The 23,141-nt window shown below is 47.7% G+C and overlaps 1 protein-coding gene across 1 annotated transcript in view; it reads right to left on the reverse strand.

Annotated features, from left to right (window-relative positions):
* Positions 1 to 1,131: 1,131 nt before the first annotated feature.
* The window catches only part of HDAC5 (histone deacetylase 5), a 94,675-nt gene continuing 72,665 nt past the window's right edge, over positions 1,132 to 23,141 (reverse strand). Inside the window, 10 exon segments of the mRNA XM_028703465.2 lie at positions 1,132 to 9,863; positions 11,010 to 11,163; positions 11,876 to 11,960; positions 13,630 to 13,763; positions 14,895 to 15,013; positions 16,959 to 17,056; positions 19,012 to 19,131; positions 19,985 to 20,072; positions 22,098 to 22,153; positions 22,880 to 22,987. Coding sequence (XP_028559298.2) covers positions 9,824 to 9,863; positions 11,010 to 11,163; positions 11,876 to 11,960; positions 13,630 to 13,763; positions 14,895 to 15,013; positions 16,959 to 17,056; positions 19,012 to 19,131; positions 19,985 to 20,072; positions 22,098 to 22,153; positions 22,880 to 22,987 — 1,002 coding nt within the window. The 3' untranslated portion in view covers positions 1,132 to 9,823.

Here is a 23,141-nt window from a genome sequence, read left to right on the forward strand (position 1 = left end):
ACTGCAGCACTCCCACTTTGCACCCTGTTGTTTCAGGTCCCATTTGTATTCCTGCTTTGTGAACATTTGGATTTTTTTAAAAATTCCAAAAGAAGCATAAGGGTAAAGGGGACCCCTGACCATTAGGTCCAGTCGTGGCCGACTCTGGGGTTGCGGTGCTCATCTCGCTTTATTGGCCGAGGGAGCTGGCGTACAGCTTCCAGGTCATGTGGCCAGCATGACTAAGCCGCTTCTGACGAACCAGAGCAGCGCACGGAAATGCCGTTTACCTTCCTGCCGGAGTGGTACCTATTTACTAGCACTTTGACATGCTTTCAAACTGCTAGGTTGGCAGGAGCAGGGACCAAGCAATGGGAGCTCACCCTGTCACGGGGATTCGAACCGCCGACCTTCTGATCGGCAAGCCCTAGGCTCTGTGGTTTAACCCACAGTGCCACCCGCGTCCCTCAAAAGAGGCATAGGTTGCCTCTTTTCTGGTATCCCTAGCAAATCACTATCTCGGTTTTGTCCCCATTTTTGCCTTTGGAAGGTACATTTATTAAAGCTGTGTGAGTTCAAATCATTGTCATTTTTCAGGATCCAGCTCCGTCCACAGAGTCTCTAGCACAGGGGGTAGCCTTCGGGTGCTACATTTTTCCATCTCCCATCAGCCCCAGCCAACATGGCCAATGGTCAGGGATGATGGGAGTTGTCATTCAACAAGATATGGAGGACACCATGCTTGCATACACACCATATATTTAAAGCACACGCCTTCTCCTAAAGAATCCTGGGAACTATAGTTTACTTGTTGCAGAGCTGCGATTCCTGGCAACCTTAACAAACTATGTTTACCGGGATTCTTGGGGTATGTGTGTGTCATGTGGCTTAAATGCACGGTTGTGTACACAGTCCCAAGTTGGCTTTTCTTGTTCTAGAAACGCCTCCTGCCCCAGAGGCGCGTGCAGTTTTTCTTTCTCTCTGCCAACAGCAGAACCAGGGACGATCCAGTGAAGCGAAACGGGTGGGATATTCAGGACAGACATTCACACATTTTAGCCACTGGGTCCTGCTAGTCTGGGAAGTGGGCACAAGACTCACATAGAAAAAAAAGCCCAGACAGCTCCTCCACACATCAATTCTACAACGGGATATTGCCAGAAACAATTTTATTTACACAAGGACAAACATTGGAACATATTACAAAATACTCAACTGAAAATTGTATCCAGAGCGAGATAAAACAGAGAGAAAGAGAAAGAGACAGAAAGCAGGAGGGAAAAAGCAGGAAAAATAAAATAAAATTACAGTTATTCCCACTTGTGGGGGCATCTTTCAACAACATGAGAAGGGGGCTGGTTAGAGGATTGGTGTTGTGTTTTTTGACAAAGTCCCTCTTCCCCTCCACGGAAACAGCCCCCTTGGCAACTTAATACTGGTGTGGAATCTTCCACAAAACAGGAGCTGTAACGCACGCACACACAAACACACAACTTGTTCCATGCTGTTGTCCTAAAGACTCATGGCTTTTCGAAGGAGTTGCTACTCTTGGCCAGTTCTGACTTCCCACCCTCCTCTCCCTAGAAATTAAAAATAAAAATAAACCAAGATGCAAAATATGGCTGGTGGCTATTTGTCTTCCCACCCACCCTAAAAAAAAGAGGAGGTGGAAAAATGTAGACGTGACAAGCCCTACCTGCGAGTTCTGCGGAACACACACTGCCTGACCTCAGCTTTAGCTGGAGTTTCTATTGCTCTGGGTGAACGAGCCGTACAATCCCAATGGCGGGATTTCATTTGATACCTGCATTAACGAAAACCATGAACGTAAAAGCCACGTCGGTGCAGAAACAGGCGTACTGGACACAAAACATGTGCAGCGTGGAAGGGCGGGGGGAACGACCACAATGCACATGAAAATCCATGGCTCGCCCTCCAACATGCTGCCGCTTCACATCCACATGTGGAAGCCCCAGTGTGCAAGGCAGAGTTTAGCCATAGGGACAGAAGCAAGCATGCAGCCTTGCGCAGAGCTCTGAGCCTGCACGGCGGCTTTCCACAAGCCCCTTGGTGGACCTGCGAAAAGGAGATGTGGATCGGGGAACTGCCTGCTCACACGAGGACAAAGGAAACGCCTGCATCTCCTTTGGGGGTGGACAGGTAGGACTTGAGCACCCTGGGTGACTGCCTCTCTCTATGACCGGCCACAGACCTGACCACAGTAAACCCCATAGCCCTGATTCAAATAAGAGGCTTCCTCATTGTCCCTGCTCTTTATTACACCTCTGCTCCCACTTCATTCTGCACTAGCAGACATCTACCTTGGCTTGTGTCAAACCAGTGAGCTACCTTGACGGCACTCCAGCTAAGGACACTCATTGGGTTCAATCGGCAAAGGGGAACTTGCTGTTGGACTTCATCTCCCATCAGCATAGCCAGTGGTGAGGGATGATGGGAGTTGTAGTCCAATAGCACGTAGAAGGCTGCAGGTTCCCTGTTGCTGTGTTCAGTTCACTGAAGCAGTGTTTCCCAAGCTTGGACTACAATTCTCATAATTCCTGACCATGAGTCCTGCTAGCTATGGATGATGGGAGTTCTAGTCCAAAAACAGAAAAGACAGCCAAGTTTGGGGAACCCTGCACTAAAAGCCTCACTGATTTCAGCGGGAACTATGTCAAGTCATGACGAACAACCTCATTGCAACTTAAGTCTGGACTCATGAGGACGAGGTTTCTCAAACACCATGTTTGAGCATGCTCTAGCTCTTAACAACCAAGACAACATCCTCATCCTGGTACCATCAGAAAAAGGAAGGCGTGTGGGATACTTCAAGGTTCCTATCTGGAGGAGTGGATGAGGAGGAACTCTTCACAAAAGAATTTTGATTGGCCAATGACAACAGCATTCAATATCAGTCATACAAAGGCCGTCTGCCATTGGTCAATACAAATTTTGGGCCATGATTGAGGGCGTTCAGGAGTTAGGCCTGGCCTAGTCAACCACTCCTATCTTTGTAGGGCACCAGGCCTCACACCCGGGAACTTAGATCTTAGGTTAACTTCTCTATCCACAACCAGAATTCAAACTTGCAACTGGAGATGGGAGGGCAGGCCAGCAGCATATAAAGTGTATGTGGTTTTATAGCTTCGTTCCATGCCCCCAAGAAAGGCTCCCTCAGGAAACTGACACCGCTCTTTAAATTAGATAAATCCTCACTTTCTTCGAAATATCACCAAGAAAAGTTCCTTGATCCTCCAAAGGGGCATTTATGGGCGTATTTTAAACTGGGAGTGTGATGGCATCTATCCAAACAAATCCTTGCAAATACACTGATCCGCCCCCCCCCAAAAAAACCCCACTTTTGCTGCTGATAGCAAGTGGCTCAAAATGTTAACTAGAGGGAAAACAGGCAAGTGCACTTATTCCAGGATTACAAGGGAGAACATGGCAAGCACCCATCCATCCATCGGTAGTAATTTAATTGTTTTAACTGCTTTTAATGTTGAAGTTTAGGTTGCTGAAGCTTATCTAAAAGGATGGGCGTTGTTGCTGTTATTTGCACTGACTGAAAGTTGGAAGAGATCTAGTAGGCTGTCAAGTCCGATCTCCTGCTCAAAGCGGGGGAATCAAGAACCCCAAACTCTTTTGAGGTACAGTGGTACTTTTGTTCTCAAACTCAATCTGTTCCAGGTGACTGTTCGACTTCCAAAAAGTTTGAAAACCAAGGCGCAACTTCCAATCGGCCCTGGAAACTACACCAACAGCCAAAACAAACGTTCGGTTTCTGAAAAATGTTCGCAAACCAGAACACTTACTTCTGGGTTTGCGATGTCCGGGAGCCGATTTGTTCGTCAACTAAGCCGTTCGGGAACCAAGGTACCACTGTATTTGAAGTGCACTTACAATTAACCAAGAAGTTTAATATTCAGCCCAAATTTACCCACTTGTAAGAAGTCCATTAGATCTAGTCCTCCCCTTTGGGGGGAGCCAATAACAAGTATTTGCCCTCTTCTGTGTGACAGGCCTTCAGGTATTTGTAGTGTGATATCACAAATATCTATCTATCCATCTATCTATCTATGTACTGTGAAGCTAGTGAAGATGTAGAGTGCAAGACCTTTGTGTCAGGGGCGTGCAGATAGGTGCCTTGCGGGAGGCACTGCATGAAATTTCTGCAAGCTACGCAATACAGATGCAAAGCCTGTTTCCCTGCTTCTCCACACAGCAGAAATGACAGCTTAGGCAAGCCATTCAGGGGACTTTGTTGAGCCATCTGCACCGGGGAGGCTGCAAAACCACACGCCACATTGTACTTCCCTTTCACATCTACTGGGTGTTGTACATTTGACTAAGCATAAATTAAGGACAGGTGAAGACGTGCGTTACTGGAGCAGCCGAGTCATTACGGAAGCACAATCACTATTGTACACAGATGTGGAAGTCCTTGCGCAGAATCGAGTACACGGCAATTGGTTCTGCCATACTGTGGCGAACAGTGCCAATTGGCTTGTGCCTGGGATGTCACAAACCTTCCTCCGCTCCCACTGCCATAGCTGCTTTTCAGATGTGGTTCTTTTTTTAAAAAAATAAATACACGAAGCGAGGAACATTTAAACAGTGCTTTTTTCTATTAAAAAATGTTTAGGGGTACTCTCATTTTGACTCAAGGAAATCACCATTGTATAGTTCAAATCGGGTGAAATAAATACAGTAAATGGACAAAAGTACAAAGATTTAGGGGTCTGCGTCCCCCCAGAAAAAAAGCACTGCATTTAAATGAATAAATGTTCACGCTGCTCTCGCTTTATTTCTTACAAAAAGACTCATCTGAAGACTGGAGGAACTGCACAGCCACTGTTCAAATCACTGATCTGTCAATGACACTTGGAAGATATTTGGGAAATACCAGGCTCCCTCTGGGGGGAGGTGAGACACTCCCCCCATGCAAAGTCCTGTTTAAAGGTGCACCTGTCCACTCTGAAAGGTACAAGGTGGAGATGTGGGAAGCTCTCAAATGAACCTACCCTCAGGAATTGGTCCTATCCCTGTTCTGGAGCAGGTGGTGGCTGTTGCTCACTGAGGCAGAAGGCAGAGAGGTCAGCAGGAGGTGGAGCCACAGCCAACTCATTCTCGTTTTTGCCCTGACCCTCTTGCCCGCTGAGTTTTACAAGGGCAGCACCGAGGCCGAGGAGGAGCAAAAAGTCGGGCGCACGGTGCCGCTTCTTGCAGCAACAGAGGGCTGCTACCACGAGAAAGATCTCTTCTGAAAGCCCAAGCGGAGCTATCTATGGGTGCTGAGGTGCTGAAGTCAGGTCATCTTATGGGATGGCCTTTTAAAAAGGCATGGGTCACCCACAAGCACACCTCCTGCTGTTGCACTTATTTGCTCATTATTTGGGGGGACAATTTATTATATACCGGTTTCCTTTAGCTTAAGCGGTTTACAACACAGGTTAAAACATCTTAAATAAACAGCAATGGTGATGATAACGGGTCCGGTGCTTCAGAAGTAGAGGGGGGCATCACCTGTCTTGCAATGACGACTGAGACAAATATATAGGGATTTCTGGCTAGGATACATTTTACTGCCTCCCCCTCCTTCTCCCCATATGGCTTATTTTTCCTCACTATTCCTGCAAAATGTACACCTGTGCATGTACATGGATTTAAAAAGGTATGAAATTAAGAACTGATCAGAAGTTAAGGGGGAACACTGCCATATCTCTTACTGCTCAGTTAGCTGGATTCATGCTTAGAGGGTCCTCAGTATCTAACATGAACACGCTGGGTACGTAATTTAACCACAGAAGTTTCTCTTTGCCAGGGAAGGTAAGAAGAACCCGTGGCGCTCCAAATGTTGTTTGCCGACGACTCCCATCATCCCCGGCTACTGGGGGAACCACGCTGGCTGGGGCTTATGGGAGTCATACATCAACACAACACCTGGAGGGATGCAGGTTCCCCCATCCCTGCTCTGATGCACGAATTCTGAACCTCATCCATGTGAGGATTTTCTCTCCCACCTTTTATTTTCCAAATAGACCTCTTGCTGGCTTTGCGTGCACACACACGACACACAGACACACACACACTGCCCGTTCCTGCCTCTCATCATGTCAGCGCCACAGCCTTTGAAGGGTGGACAAGAATCTGCAAAACCAGCAACCAAATAAAGACAAGGCAGCTTAAAAACAAAGAACAAAACCCGAAGGCAAAAGGTGCCTTGGGGTGGCTCTAATTTAAGGGGAGGGTCAGGGGTGTTTCAGGCCACAGCTACAGAGAGGGGCCTGTTCCTGACCTCATTGCCTTTTCCGTGACTTATCTCTCATTTTTGTGTCTCTAGTCAAAACAAAATAGGAGGGCAAAAGACTGCCGTCTGCAGAAACAGACCACGCTGAGCTATTTATTTTTTCCACGTCTTAGCCTGCTTTCTCCCCTGAAACTCGGAGACCCAAAGCAGCTGAAAATACTCCATACACGCAAGAGCAGCAGCATGGCAAAACATGTATAACCCTGGGCTTTATCCCACAGGCGGTGGGGTGGTGCTCTGCTTGTGTCAGTCAACGGGAACTTGTGACTCTCACTTTGTTGGGCTCCACCAGCCCCAGCCAAGCGTGGCCCAATGGTCAGTGGGAGCTGGGAAACCAACCAAGTCCCCCATCCCTGAGCTTATGTACTCTGGAGTCCAACCCATGTTTGTTTTTTAAAGCAGCAGAAGGATGAGCACATGTACATTCACCCACCCACTGCTGCACCTGTGACTAAACGCTTCCTAGCAGTGGCCAGGCTTCCCCCTGGTACCCTGATGGGCCAAAACATATATTTTCATGTTGATGGGTGAGGTCTGCATCCCCACTTCCCTTCTCCCTGGCTTGGAAGGCTTTCTGCATGCTGGGCACTGCAGTGGCGTAGCGTGGGGGGTGCAGGGGGGGGCGGCCGGATGGGCGCAACATCTGGGGGTTAGGGGGCGCAAATTACTTGCCTTGCCCCGGGTGCTGACAACCCACGCTACGCCACTGGGGCACTGCAAGGATCTTGCCTTGCAAGGCATGGGTTGTGCCTCATAAATAAAACCAGGGCAATGAATGTCTTTTCTGCCCTGGGCAAGTTCTATGGCTCCCTCTACTGGCTGTCTCCCACAGCTCCGAAGGAAGGAAGGAAGGAAGGAAGGAAGGAAGGAAGGAAGGAAGGGAAGACCCGCCTACTAGACCCACTCTTTTTGTTCATCATGGCTATGTGTGTGATCACCTCCATCATGGGATGGAGCATCTTTGCAACCCTCCACCTCTCCCACATGGGACCCTTGGATGAATTAAACCAAAGCAAACCCAGAGGATCCCTAAAGCAGACCCTGGCAAGGATAACAACCACAAGTGCAGCTAAAAAACACATCACAGTCTCACATTCCACACAATGTCCCGTCCCCCCCCATCCCCAGTGCCCTCCCCCACCACGCACAGCTTAGAAATCCCATTGCCCTGAATTAGTGAAAACAATACCAAGCCCCATCTTCTCCCTTGTTGCCTTATCCCTGCTAGCAACTTTCCAAAGGAAAGGAGAGTTTGGTGGTACAAGTTAAAAAAATACTATTAAATAATACATCTGTAATAAAATTATATACCTTTTTTTTTCTTTATATCCATTTCTTTTAAAAGCTAAAATTGCTCTATGGTTTTTTTATTCCCCTGCCCCAAAACATTTTTCTTTTCATTTCTTTTCTTTCTTTTTTTGGCTGGTGAAGTGACAGCAAAGAAATCCTCTCCTTTTTTTCTTTTCTTTTTTTTCTCCTTTTTTTCTTTTTCTTTATGAATGGACAAAAAAGTTTCATCGAAACAAAGTTTGTGCACGCGATACAAGAAATCAAATTATTTACAATAAATGACGAGGAATCTTTCGAACGATGACGGAGGGAAGTAGGAGGAAAGAGAAAGAGAGAGAGAGAGAGAGAGAGAGAGAGGAAAGAAGAGAGAGAAATCCTCAAGAAAGCATTGGTCATGAAACAATCAACATAAGCAGTTATCTTCATTACAAAAGGGATTTAATGACACATGGCATGATCCAGCTAAGGTAGATGCACGCTCGTAAACAGGCCTGTATGGAGATATCGCTTGCCAGATTGGGAATGTAGGCACCAAATCAGATTCTGCATTGCATTGCTCTGAACGAACATCCTAGCGCAGAGCTTTCCAAATTTTTCAAGTTTGGCGACACACTTTTTGGACATGCATCATTCTGTGACACAGTCATTCGGCTCTCCAACATTTCGTGACACGGTAATTCAGTTTTACTAGCAAACCAGAGGTTAAACGAACCCCTTTCCAGCCCCAGGAGGAGCGCGGGGAGCGCCTGCAGCCAACACACTTAACATTGTCGCAACACACAGTTTGGAAAGCTCTCTCTTAGCGTGTGTTTGAATCGATACACCCACCCACATTGTCCCCAGACTAGTTTGCTTGATAACCCTTTGTTTACAGCTACAGCTGGATCAGGCACAATGCGCATTGGTGCTGGGGATTTACACGTGATTCCTTCCCACGTTTGTACAGGGTGATCTCCCTTAGAGATGGTTAACTTAAGCAGGGATGGTGGGAGGGAGGGAGGGAAAGAGGAAGGGATGGCGGAGGAGAAGCAAACCTCACAGGGAATTTAAGGCATTAACAAAAACGACTTAAAGGCACACTTTTTATTTCTCCCCCCTTTCTCCTCAACCTCGGGGGTTTCTTCTCCTAGAGATTAATTCAGGAGGACTATACAATACTGAGGAACACTTTTTTTTTTTAACAGCTGAAATGGGTCGGGAGAAAGATACGCAATTGAGGCAACATAGGTAGGATTTAAACCCAAAACTGTTTGGATCTAACGTCGCAGGGGAGGGGGAAGAAGTGAGAAACTGCCAAAGGGTAGGAACTGGAGGCTGGGGGAAAGGCATTTGGGAAGCGGGGTGGGTTTGCTTTCGGATGCCCATCTCAATGTGCAAAAACCCGGAGCAGAGAAATGGCATTTCAGGGACAGGTTCGGCAAGAAGGGGCAGGTCCGGCCCAGCCCAAGAGGCAGTACGGGTGGCTGCCTAGGGCAGCAAGAGTCCCAAGGGTGCTCCAGGCGACTTGGGAAATCCCTAAAGGGGGACGCGCAACTCCCCGCTCCTGCCCTAGACCCGAGAGAGGTGTGGAAGCAACTGCAAGCCCCCTCCCCAGATTTCCTGACTGCAACCTCTTACGCCCCTCACTCCACAAACAAGTGAATGGAGCAAAATAAGAATAACAACAACAACAACAATAATAATAACCCACTTGCGTGAAGTTAAGGGGAGAGAATCTGAAACTGGGACAACCTCCAAGGAAGAAATGTAGTGTGTGTTTGTGTGTGTGTATATATATACACGTATGTGTGTGTGTGTAAATTATTTTTTTGTTACCTAGGGTAGCAAAATGGCTTGCACCAACCCTGAGAAGGGGGTGAGTTTAGCGGCCAGGGAGGCGGGGGAGCAGGAAGGGAGAGGGAATGATGTCTTAAGAATGGAACAAGAGAGGAGATGCTTGCACGAAAGCCCCTACCTCACCACCATTCCCCTCACAAAAATCCTTAAAGAGTTAGGACAAAATGGTGATGCTGGTGAGAACATATGCCAGGAGACTGACGCGATCACGCACACACACACATACACACATGGGCTCGTTTTGTCCAGTGCAACTCTTTTTTTTCCTTTTTTTTTTTAATAGATTAAAAAAAAAATCAATTCGTAGTAGTTGTTGCTGTTGCTGCTGCTGCTGTTTTTTTAAATGGACTCACAGAATTACCAATTAACCCACAGAGTGACAGCTACACAAATCAAAGTCTTGGCACTTCACAACACGGGCTCGGCCTCCATTGGCTCTTCTGCTGGCCTGGAGGGAGAAGACAATAGGACAACTGGTTACTGGCCTCCCATTGGCCCAGAGGCGGACGCAGCTATTGGGCTTTACAGCCGTGATGTCAGAGAAGGCTCAAGAAATATTTTAACTGCCGAGGCGGAAGGGACCAATCGCCAACGTGCTGAAAGCCAGCATGGTGGTCAGAAAAACGGAAGGTTCGCTCAGGATGAAGACAACGGCCTTATACACAGAAAGAAAGGAAAGCTGGTTTATACTGAGTCAGACCACTGTCTGCACTGGCTGGCAGCAGCTCTCCAGGGCTTCACCTGAAGATGATGGGGGTTGAACCCAGGACCTTTTTGCTTACAAACCATGTGCTCCACCACTGAGCTATGAGGTAGGAAGCAGTTAGGCAAGGTCAGGAGTTGGGAAGCTGAGCAGAAAGAGCACTCAGAAGTCAGAGGCGCTAATAATAATAATAATAATAATAATAATAATAATAATAATAATACTTTTTATTTATACCCCACCCTCCCCAGCCAAGGCCGGGCTCAGGGCGGCTAACAAGCAATAATAAAAACAAGTTGAATGAATACAACTTAAAAACAAGATTAAATACAATTAAATTATTGAAACATTAAAATATTAAAATGCAGCCTCATCACAGGAGGAGAAAGGAAAAAAGAAAGAGGGGGAGGGAATCAAATTGGCTCCAAGCCAAAGGCCAGGCAGAACAACTCTGTCTTACAGGCCCTGCGGAAAGAAATCAGATCCTGCAGGGCCCTGGTCTCATGAGGCAGAGCGTTCCACCAGGCCGGAGCCAGAGTTGAAAAGGCCCTGGCTCTGGTTGAAGCCAATCTAACTTCCTTAGGGCCCGGGACCACTAGGGTGTTGCTATTTATGGACCTTGAGGCTCTCCGTGGGGCATACCGGGAGAGGCGGTCCCGTAGGTACGAGGGTCCTAGGCCGCTAAGGACAGAGACAGGAAACCTGTGGCCCTACAGATGTTGCTGGGCTCCGACTCCCACCAGCCTTCATCCAGCATGGCCAATGGCTAGGGATGATGGGATTTGTACTTCCACAGGGCAATGCATTGACTACCCTTGACCGAAAACACTTGTGATAAGATGCCTGCGCCCTCTGATACGGTTTCCCCCTGATCTAAAGGAGCGAACATACCGGACATCACCGTCTGCTTTGCCCTGCTCTGTGTCCACTGACAGCGACGCCATGGCACTGACCGTCTCGGCCTCTTCTGCCTCACCCTTCTGCGCCTCCAGCAAGGAGCAGCCGACCATCGCTGCAGAACATTTCACTGAGTTCCAGTGCTTACCTGAGACGAAAAGGAGCAATGCGTCATGCAGGAATGGCCTGTCCCGTTTGAACTTCTGGAGCTGCCCTCCCAGAACACTCAGGCGATTCCAACCTCTCTTTCCATCTATGCACAAAAGCCTTCCTTCCTTCCTTGCAAAGTCTTTGGACACAGTCCCTGAACTCCCCAACTACAATCTCCTACTAAAACCAAACCTGGGTACAGCAGGAGTCATCAACTGTGGATGCACATGTTTAATGCCACAACCTTTACTTCTGTCCTTGGTATCACTTGTGGGAACGGCTTTAAACACACTGTCCTCAAAGTCTCACCATACACTGAACAATAGCAAGCCCATATTGGCCACAGAGGGCGCTGCTGTCACTTGTATTTGGGCCATAGTGAGAGGATCAATACAGTCGTACCTTGGGAGTCAAACAGCTTAGTTGCCAAATGTTTTGGCTCCTGGACGCTGTAAACCTGGAAGTGACTGTTCTGGTTTGCAAACTATTTTTGGAAGCTGAACGTCTGACGGGGTTTCCGATTTGCTGCAGGAGCTTCCTGCAGCCAATCAGAAGCTGTGCTTTGGTTTTCGAACGTTTTGGAAGTCGAACGGGCTTCCGGAATGGATTCCGTTTGACTTCCAAGGTATGACTGTGTGCTTTAGCAAACCCCTATCTGCAACATTCCATCCTTTTGTTAATTTGGTATCAGAAATACGACAAAATCTTACTCTGGATTTCAATGACGTTCTCCAGTGTGGCCACAGCATTTGCATTGGGCTTCTGCCGCAACAGAGCTTGATCCATCTGTTCCAGCTGTGTCAGAGAGAGAGAGAGAAAAGAGAGCGCTCAGTTTCTACGCTGAAAGATCTGAGGACTCAAAGCTGAAGGGGCAGGAAAGGCAGGCAAGAAACAAAAGCGCAAAGCTAAGAGGAGGGGAGGGGAGGCCGCAGGTGAAAGGTCAAAGAGCAGGGCCTGATGGAGATTCCTTTCTTGTGAAGCCTTAGACCAGCGATGGGAGGCCTGTGCAGTTCTCTAGATGCTGTTGGACTCCCATCCCCGCCAGACAGCATGGCCAACGGTCAAGGCTGATGGGAGTTGTAGTCCAACAAAATCTGGAAGGCCGCCCAGGTCCCCCACCCCTGCCTTGGTCCCTTCCTCCTTCTGTCAGTACTTATAACCTGAAAGAAAAGCATGTTAATGTTTATGAATTCAGAGAAAAAGGACAAGAAAGGGTTAAGTTATAGGTGGGCTGGTTAATTTTGGGTAGGGTGCTTGTCCTGCACCTGCAAGAGCGAGTCAGCAAGCATGTGAGAGTGACTCGGCACAATCTAAAGTATAAATACACTTGAGTTTGAAGCAAGTTTGCTCTTGGCCAGAGCTTAGTCTGTGTTGGAAAGCAGTAAGGAGTCTGTACGCTGCTTGAAGGATTGTAATATAACCTATAAGATGTGGAACTGCATTATACGGTCTGAAAAGGGACTGACCCTACCTAGAACTGTCTGGCGTTTTCCTGTTCCACTGGCACACTCCGCTGCCGTGTTGAATGAGCAACTCTTCACACGCCCCAAAACAAGGCATATCCTTCCCCTTTTTACCTCTGCCCTCCTCCTCCTCCTCCTTTGCTTCCCTTGGTTGTCTCCCCCCGTGTTGAATTATTCCCATTATTATTTTAATTTGTGAATCTCCTTCAAAATACATCTCCCAAGGCAATTTACAGAAATATAAACAGCTTAAAAAAATGTCACAAACCCATACAGTGGTACCTTGGGTTACGTACGCTTCAGGTTACATACGCTTCAGGTTACAGACTCTGCTAACCCAGAAATAGTATCTCAGGTTAAGAACTTTGCTTCAGGATGAGAACAGAAATCACGCGGCGGCAGCAGGAGGCCCCATTAGCTAAAGTGGTGCTTCAGGTTAAGAACAGTTTCAGGTTAAGAACGGACCTCCGGAACGAATTAAATACGTAACCAGAGGTACCACTTTACTAGTATAGGTTTTAAAACAACACATAACAACACCTCAGGCAGAGGCCTTTTCATCAAGCTGGAAAACCTTTAGACTTGCAAGCTCTTTGGGGCAGGGGCCTGTCCTCACCTACTCCCATAAAACACTAAGTGGCACTGCACAATCTTTTTTCTCCATGCAATTTTTGGCTGTGTCCTAAACTGCAGCAGTCAAACACACAGCTCCCTGTTTTCGGCCACCGAAGTGGACAAGCTGCACCGATTTCCAGCTGGGCCTTGTGGAGGTGCCATCAGCAGGGCAGACGTCCGAATGCATATATAAACAGAAACTGGCGGGCATTCATGTGCCAGGACAGACATGCCTTTCTCTGCCTTTCCCACCCCACGAAGCAAATCAGTGCCAGACCTCTTTTCAGAACCTCAGCCAAAGATTGCCCAAAAGCTTTGGGCATCGTCCCAAGCCAGCAGGTCGAGGCTTCCGGACTGCTTCTCCCCCCCGTGCCAGCTGCACTCACCTCAAGGCCAAGCAAGGCGGAAACGCAGGCTTCGGAGGCATCGCAGATGGCTGTCAGATCGTGACCTCCTTCCAGCGCCAGGACGACACGCCCGCCCGCCAGCTTCATCAGCTGCTTGGTCAGGTGCCCAAAACCTGTGTGGCCGGGAAGAAAACAACAACAGAAAAACCAGAAAGATGAAAAACCATCGTTTTCTGATTGAGATGCAGTACTCCTCCTTCTCCCTCAGTTAGAGAGACTGGAGGAGGCCACTAACGCTCACCTTGACATCTAAAACAGTGGCCCTCAGAATGTAACAAGCCATTCATAGCAAGGCAGGTGGCCAGTAAGCCATTATCCACTTTTGACTTGCATTCATAGGCTACCTCAAAATATTGGGGAGGTGGGGGCTAAGCGGCTTGAATGGATAAATAATAGGCGAGTTGGAACTCCAGCTAGCGCAAGCACAAAGGGGCCATAGGTCACTGGCAGTGTATGCATGCATAAAGTCCCAGGGACAATCTCTAGCATAGAAACATAGGCCCAAAATGGCTCAGAGCACAACCGTTCAGCATATAGGAGGGCTAGAAGGTGCCTTATGTTGAATCAGGCCACTGGTCCCGTGCAATTCTGGGTACAATTCTGTGGCCGTTGGGATGCATTTTGGTTTGTCTGCTGATGAAACTGAGTGTATGATGATTGATAATATTGTCATTTATCTTTTTAGACTCCTAAGTAGTAGCAGTTGCCTGGACATTGTCCTGTTTGCCTCTGTATACATCCATCCTTATTCAGACATTGTGGCAGATTGCAATGTTTAGCTGGTGATATTGTGAGGCTTAGCTGCTGATAACATTGCAGTGTTTAGCTGGTGAGTTATTGAGATGTTAAAAATCAGATATAGCCTAACCCTTACACACATTGTGATTCGCAATATATTGCCAGCTCAAATACTATGAAACAATTATCACGACGTGAACCTCAAACACCGTTTTAGATGATATAGCGATATATTGCCCAGCCCTAGCCAGTGGTTCCCAATTAGCTAAGTACTTCAGACCTCCTGTTTTTCCTAAGTCAAGCCATGGACCTGTTGTATTTGAAAATTTTGATATCTCTATGGTAGTTTTTGTCATGTGAATGGTGCCACAGACCCCCTGGGTGGGTTACGCGGACTCCCTGGTGACTGCAGATCCCCAATTGGGAACCATTGCTCTATGTGAATGGCTCGTTCTATTTACAAACCGAGGCGAGGGGGGCTCCCCTCTCCCATGACCCACACTCACATTTGGCCGTGACAGAATATCCACCCAGTGGGGACAGGTGTCCCTCCACAGCATCGAAGCCAGCAGAAACGAGGACCACGTCTGGGGAGAACTCATTGGCTATTGGCATCACCACAGTCCTGGGAAGACACAAAACAGCCCTCAGAGGTCTCTTAGGAGGAAACACGACAGCGCCAGCCCTGCCCTATCCTCTTGACAGGGGAAATTCTAGCCATGCTCACATTCCTGCTTTTCTCGTTTCCCCAACACACTGACTCAATCTAACACCCATCTCTGTTGAGTCAGGGGGTTGTGAGATTATCATAGAAGGCGACAGAAAGGTCTACTGCTTTCTAGCCCCAACGGCAGCTTCCTCCTGGATTTCTCCCTACGTTGACTTGGATCAAAAAGGTTCTGGCTAGGCTAGGATAGGGCAGCCTCCGGCAACCTGGTACCCTCCAGAAATTCTGGACTTGAGCTCCCAGCATCCTCAACCAGCATGACTAATGGGGTCATGGATGATGGGAGTTATGGTCCAAAACGTGTGGAGAGCACCAGTTTGGGGGAAGCCAGTGACAAGAGAAGGACCAGTCCTCTGAGAGGAGAGAGACTGTGCTGGCTGGCCACCAGGCAATGGCTTTTCCCAACTGCTTTATTATTTTATTTTATTATTTATTAAATTGGTATACCGCCCTATACCTGTAGATCTCAGGGCGGTTCACAGCCTTGCCCCACCCTCCAGCCCTAAGAGCCTTTCCCAGACCATGACTTTAAGAACTGCAGAAGCAGCTGAGAAGAGAGAAGAGGAGTTCAGGGATGTTGTTTTTAAAATAAGTTCAGGTTACAGATAGGTAGCCGTGTTGGTCTGCCATAGTCAAAACAAAAAAAATTCCTTCCAGTAGCACCTTAAAGACCAACTAAGTTAGTTCTTGGTATGAGCTTTCGTGTGCATGCACACTTCTTCAGATATTGGTATCTGAAGAAGTGTGCATGCACACGAAAGCTCATACCAAGAACTAACTTAGTTGGTCTTTAAGGTGCTACTGGAAGGAATTTTTTTTGTTTTAAAATAAGTTGTCTCTGTTTCTCAATTTGATCCTTTTGCATTGTTTTGTATGTATCACGATGATTTCACGTGTTGCGACTTGCTGCTATTTTTCTACATTATAGCTTATGGCGATTATTAAAGAGTGAATTCCTGTTTAATTATTGCTTGCTGATATTTTATTGTGCACTATGATAATCTAACAGATCACTGAATGTTACTTGATATGTTGTTTACTTTAAAGCTATGTTTTTATTACAACTTCTTTGTATTGGATCAGGTTGTTGTAAGGTGTGTGGTCTTATGTTGGGTATTTTGTTTTTTCTTCAGCTTGTACGCCGCCTTGCGTATAGCAATATAGAAAGGCAGCATACAAATGAGAAGTGAAATGATTATTATTTCTACCTTGTGTACCTAATAGCGATTGCAATTCTCCATGTGCTGGTTCCTCATGTGGTCATAGCAGGTAAAAGTTAAAAGGTAAAGGACCCCTGGACGGTTAAGTCCAGTCAAAGGCAACTATGGGGTTGCGGCGCTCATCTCGCTTTCAGACCGAAGGAGCCGGCGTTTGTCCACAGACAGCTTTCTGGGTCATGTGGCCAGCAGGACTAAACTGCTACAGGTGCAAAAGAACACTGTGACGGAAGCCAGAGTGTACAGAAACATCGTTTACCTTCCCGCCATAGTGTTACCTATTTATCTACTTGCACTGGCGTGCTTTCGAACTGCTAAGTTGGCAGGAGCTGGGACAGAGCAACGGGAGCTCACTCCATCGCAGGGATTTAAACCACCGACTTTCCAATCAGCAAGCCCAAGAGGCTCAGTGGTTTAGACCAATGCACCACCCGCATCCCTTGATCATAATGCACCACCCACATAAAAGGAGCAGTCGGTGGCAGGCCTGTGAGAACGCTGAAGTTTGCTGATGCACACAAAACCCTTAGGGGGAAACCCTCTCAGTGCAGAAACCCAGTATGTGGGCACCCCTGGCAGAGAAAGCCCCACTCCCAGTTAGGGAGAGTGAATGCCAGCAGGCCTACCGGAAGGCAGTCAGATACTCCACGTCACCAATGGGAGGGTCCACTCCACCAGTCCAGGCAATGTTGACGTTGTAACCTACACCCATCCCGCTGCCAACCTGGAAGAGAGAAGCCTCGTAAGTAACAAATGCTGGCTCTTATTTGCAGCTTGGATCATGTACCGAGCTGCCGGTGGGAAGGTGCAAAGGGACACTGGCATACATCTGAGGCTGAGAGGTGGGGGGGAGAACTTGCATGCAGATGGACCCCAGAAAGAATGCAGAAGCACAACGGAGAAGCGAAAGAGAGAGAGGGGCACGAGCAGCAGCATGCAGGATGCCTGCTGGAGAAAATGCCGGTCCGTCTCAAATGATTGGGGTCAGAAGAGACAGGACACACATATACAGTGGTACCTCGCAAGACGAATGCCTCGCAAGACGGAAAACTCGCAAGAAGAAAGAGTTTTCCGTTTTTCGAGGTGCTTCGCCAGACGAATTTCCCTATGGGCTTGCTTCGCAAGAAGAAAGGCCATAGGGAAATCTCCGGGGACCTCTTTTAAAAGGACTTCTCCGCTGTCCCGGGGCGATCTTAAAATGCTGGCGGGCGGCAGCGAAGCCTTCGCTGCCGACCCCCAGCATTTTAAAAGCCCCCAGGACAGCGGAGACTTCTCCGCTGTCCCGGGTGATCTTAAAATGCTGGCGGCGGCAGCGAAGCCCTCCTGTCCCCGGAGCTTGCGGGGCAGGAGGTGGGGAGAAGGGCTTTTCTTCCCACCGCCAGCCTTCAGAACAGCCTTCTGAAGGCTGGTGGTGGGAAGAAAAGCCCTTGTCCCCCCCCCCCCCAGCCTTCAGAAGAGGTCGGGGGACAGACTGTCCCCAGACCTGGTCTGAAGGCGGTTTCCATAGGAACGCATTGATTGATTTTCAATGCATTCCTATGGGAAACCGTGCTTCGCAAGACAAAAAACTCGCAAGAAGAAAAAACTCGCGGAACGAATTAATTTCGTCTTGCGAGGCACCACTGTATGCAGGGATTTCTGTGAATTCTGCACCCTCGGCAACGTTCCAACCTCTGCCCGCCCCAAGCTGTTTCCTGGACTACAAAACCTTTCCCTGAACAAAATGGCGGAGTTAACTGATTAAAATCTTCTCTTCAAACTGTTCTTGGGGGATAAACCTTCTCTCTTTCTCCCTGCAATTCTTCCCTCCTTTACAGAGCTGCTTTAGGTGCATTCTGATGTAACTCGTTATAGGAGCCTGTGTAGATGTCTTGGTCGCAAAGCAACCTCTGTTTGCGCCCTGCTTTTGCATCCTTTACTGATGCATCTATGAATGCTTCGGGGAGTTAAAAAGAGGGTGGTTTTAGGAACTGGCGAAGCTGGTGGGGAAAATCTGAAACCAGCGTGATCAAGCATTCCAAAAAGACTGGAGTAAATTTATACAATATTTGAAGGACCATTGTAAGCAATTAACAGCACTAGCAGGGTTGCAAGAAGACTTGTAACGACAATTGTTTCTACCTTTTTATATTTACAATGGTACCTCAGGTTACATACGCTTCAGGTTACATACGCTTCAGGTTACAGACTCCGCTAACCCAGAAATAGTACCTCGGGTTAAGAACTTTGCTTCAGGATGAGAACAGAAATCGTGCTGCGGCGGCAGGGCAGCAGCAGGAGGTCCCATTAGCTAAAGTGGTGCTTCAGGTTAAGAACAGTTTCAGCTTAAGAACGGGGCTCCGGAACGAATTTAGTACTTAACCCGAGGTAACACTGTATTTAAAAATTGTGATATTTTGAATGAGTGAAATGGGAAAATGTATAAATGCTATGCTATAAAGATGAATTTGGAAAACCAAAAGGCGGGGAGTTGATAAGCTCTTTAGAGCAAAAGAAGTAAAGTGGATGATGATGAGGATGTGTTTAAATATTATAAAATGGAAAATCAATAAAAGTTATTATAAAAAAAGAGGGTGGTTTTTAAAAAAGACCTAGAGAGGGATTTCAAGCTAGATTCAGCACCAACATCTTGATTATTGCAAAACCAAGCACCAGAGGTGAATAAAGGTGTACACTCACCTCTTCAGGAGCTCCACTGCCTGGGAAGAAATTGCCATTGTCGTAGCGGTGCAGAGAAACATAGAGCACGTTGGGGTCACTGTAGAATGCCTGCTGGGTGCCATTGCCATGATGGATATCCTGCCAGAGCAGAATGAAATTAATAATAATAATAATAATAATAATAATAATAATAATAATAATTTATTTATACCCCACCGATCTGGCTGGGTTTCCTCAGCCACTCTGGGCGGCCTCCAACCGAATATCAAAAACAATAAAGTGTCAGACATTAAAAACTTCCCTAAACAGGGCCGCCTTCAGTTGTCTTTTAAAAGTAAAATAGCCGTTTATTGCCTTGACATATGCTGGGAGGGCGTTCCACAGGGCGGGCGCCACTACCGAGAAGGCCCTCTGCCTGGTTCCCTGTAACCTCACTTCTCGCAGCAAGGGAACCGCCAGAAGGCCCTCGGCGCTGGACCTCAGTGTCTGGGTGGGGGTGGAGACGCTCCTTCAGGTATACAGGACCGAGGTCGTTTAATAATAATAATAATAATAATAATAATAATAATAATAATAATAATAATTTATTTGTACCCCGCCCATCTGGCTGGGTTTCCCCAGCCACTCTGGGCAGCTTCCATAAAAACCAAAAATACACTAAAATATCACACATTAAAAACTTCCCTGAACAGGGCTGTCTTAAGATGTCTTCTAAATGTCAGGTAGTTGTTTATCGCTTTGACATCTGATGGGAGGGCATTCCACAGGGTGGGCGCCACTACCAAGAAGGCCCTCTGCCTGGTTCCCTGTAGCTTTGCTTCCCCCAATGAGGGAGTTTAAGGCTTGAAAGGTCAGCACCAACACTCTGAATTGTGCTCACAAACGTACTGGGAGCCAATGAAGACCTTTCAGGACCAGGAAAGATGTTAGCCAATAAGGACGCATCAACCCAAGCCTAAGCAGCTTCAGGCGCAGAGTGAGAGACCCTTACCCAGTCCACGATGAGGATTTTGCTAATGGCAAGCTTTTGCTGGAGGAGCTTGGCAGTAATGGCAACAGAGTTGAAGAAGCAGAAGCCCCTGGAAAATGAAAGGGGAGAAAGGTATTATCAGAAATGTCAGGGATGATGATGATGGTGATTACTTTGCTTCATTCACTTGTTTGTGGAGTGAGGGGGAGAATGGGTTGCAATCAGCTACACGTTAGGAAAAACTTCCTAAAATGCGCAACCAAAGAATGCTTTTTGAAAAAATTAAATACCATGCACATGGAGCATTCCACAATCCCATCACATCCTGTTCGCCACTAAAGTGTTTACACTGGCTCAGATACATAGCTGTCAACCGTCCCTTATTTGGCGGGCAAGTCCCTTACCCCAGCGCCGTGCCCCGCTGCTGTCCCTTACTGATGATGTCTCTTAAATTTCCCAGGTTTCAAAGGAAGAAGCTCCTCTCCCTCCCACCCTCCCTGCCGGCCAGGGAGGAGGGAGGCTCCAACTGTGTTGCTCACCCAATATGGAGTCTAAGAATGACTGGGGTGTGGAGCTTGCATGCCTTGTGCCGATCAAATTGGCTGTGTTGCCTGGGGACTCGCCTTTGCTCAGCGCTTCCCAGCAGAGAGGTGACGGTGGTTTTCCTTGCTGCATCCCCTTTGCCGGGTTGCTGCGCTGTGGGAACCACCGCTTGAGGCTTCATTTGGCTTCTGGCTGGGCTTTCTGCCTTTGGCTCGGAGCGGCTCAGAAGTCAAACATACCTGTGCTCTGAAAATCCCTTATTTTGGCTGCTGATCCCTTATTTTTGAGGATGCTGGTCCCTTATTTTCAAATCTGTAAGTTGACAGCTATGCACAGATACCAGACTTTGCTTACCATAAAAATATATAACAGCTTTGCCACTGGCTTTTTTTTTTTTATGATAAACACCATGCCCAGTATCAAGAGAAGGGTGGCCAAGAAAGCAACAACACAGATAGCAGGCTTGACCACCACATTCATGGACTCGGGCATGCCCATTCAACTAAGATACTGTATCTCCCAGAAGCAGTAATGCAAGTTAATCGTTGCTATATTTTGAGACCATGGTCCCACTGAAATCAATGGGACTTAAGCTAGTCAACGTGACCAACGTTTCACATTCATTCCAGCAGAAATTCTAAGTCCGAATCCAACTCTAAAGTTTGGTCCAGCTCCTTTCTTTTCTGAACTACCTAATCCACAGGAAAGGAGGATAGAAAAACTCCCAGATTACACTCAGTGCAGCAGTAACTCAGCAGGTTCTTTAAAGAATTGTGCTGGTGCAGGCATAAGTGGAATTGAAGGGGGATGGGGTGGAGGAGGTGGGCTTCTCCTACACAAAAAAATAAATGGGCAAAGCTTGGTAAATTTGCATAGCCCTGCTCCTCGGATCTAGTCGGAGGAAGTAACCCACTCAGAATACCCTCCTCCACAGATGCAGGGAATCTCAGTCCCAGATAGGCAGGAAAGACTAGTAGGACGCTCCCCTAAGAAGCCCTGAAAGGTAAAGGGACCCCTGACCATTAGGTCCAGTCGTGGACGACTCTGGGGCTCCGGGGCTCATCTCGCTTTATTGGCCAAGGGAGCCGGCGTACAGCTTCCGGGTCATGTGGCCAGCATGACTAAGCCACTTCTGGCGAACCAGAGCAACACACAGAAACGCCGTTTACCTTCCTGCTGGAGTGGTACCTATTTATCTACTTGCACTTTGACGTGCTTTTGAACTGCTAGGTTGGCAGGAGCAGGGACCAAGCAACAGGAGCTCATGCCATTGAGGGGTTCGAACCGCCGACTTTCTGATCAGCAAGTCCTAGGCTCTGTGGTTTAACCCACAGCGCCACCTGCATCCCCAAGCCCTGAAAGAGACATGCTTAATTCCATGATGAGAACCACACTCAAATAGAGAGGACAGGATTTCCAACCAAAGCAGCTTATATGACACCAACAGGGAGAAACACACATAAAATAGTATTCATGCAGTGAGAAAACCACCCCATCTCATCTAAACCATTGTTTTTAAAAGAGGAGGATTTGTTTGTTTCTAGTTAATCACATATATCCCTCCTCCTCCTCATTTATGCTACACACTCACATGGCTGTGGATTCTTCTGCATGATGACCTGGTGGCCGGATAATAGCAAATCCATTCTGCAAGAAGGAAAATACACACACGCACAAGTTCACACATGTATTAATCTTTGCTTTTTGTTCTGATTCACGACACTTTCCTCCAAGGAGCTCAGGGTAGTGAACACAGTGTGTGTGTGTGTGTGTGTGTGTGTGTGTGTGCGCGCGCGCACGCGTGTGCACACACACACACTTTATCTTCCTAGCAACCCTATGAGGTAGGCTAGGCTGAGAAATGGTGGTCAGTCCTAAGCCACAACAGTGAGCTTCAGAAGGGTATGTAAACATGGGGTAAAAGTGGGATGTAAACCTGGGATAAAAAAGCCCATTGATTTCGGTACCCAAAGTTGGGTCTGCCAGCCCTTCACCCTCAGAATGAGATCGTGGAGTGCAGCAAAAATGGGATTCGGGGGAAAGATGCACACCAAGATGCCTAAAGGAAAACCAGCGTCCAACCAATGGGCATTCTACACATGCTGAGATATCAGTGCTTACATGGGCTCTTTTAGAAGCTGCTTCTTATCAGAGCTGATTGACATTCTGCTCAAGCTCAGAAACAAGCAGCTTAAATCACTGGGATTTTTGTACACGCTGCAGCCAAAGTGAGCTGGAACCGAGCAAGGTTCACATGAGCATAATTCTCCCATGTCCAACCAGCTGTGCTTGGGAACAAGAATTAGAGGTAGGGGAGAGGAGGGCCAAGGGCTGCAACATGGAGAAGCTGCACATTCATTGAGCCCGACTTACCTTAAGCTCCCCGGACGCCACTTTAAAGGCCAGCTCCACCAAGCAGCCAACAGCCATGCGGACCGCGCTGGACGAGTGCATCTCATTCCACACTGTGTCGATGTCAACCTGCCGTGGAAGGTACAGAGCAAAGCATTGGCAGAAGCTAAGGGCTGCAAGAGGGGAGAAGAGCAGTATCGTTCAGATTGCCTTGGTTTGGCGGCAAGGGAATGGGGCCTAAAGGAAAGGCACACACTCCACACACACACGGATCGGCAGCAGC

Source organism: Podarcis muralis, chromosome 13, assembly GCF_964188315.1.
Source record: "Podarcis muralis chromosome 13, rPodMur119.hap1.1, whole genome shotgun sequence".
In the NCBI taxonomy this organism is placed as follows: domain Eukaryota; kingdom Metazoa; phylum Chordata; class Lepidosauria; order Squamata; family Lacertidae; genus Podarcis; species Podarcis muralis.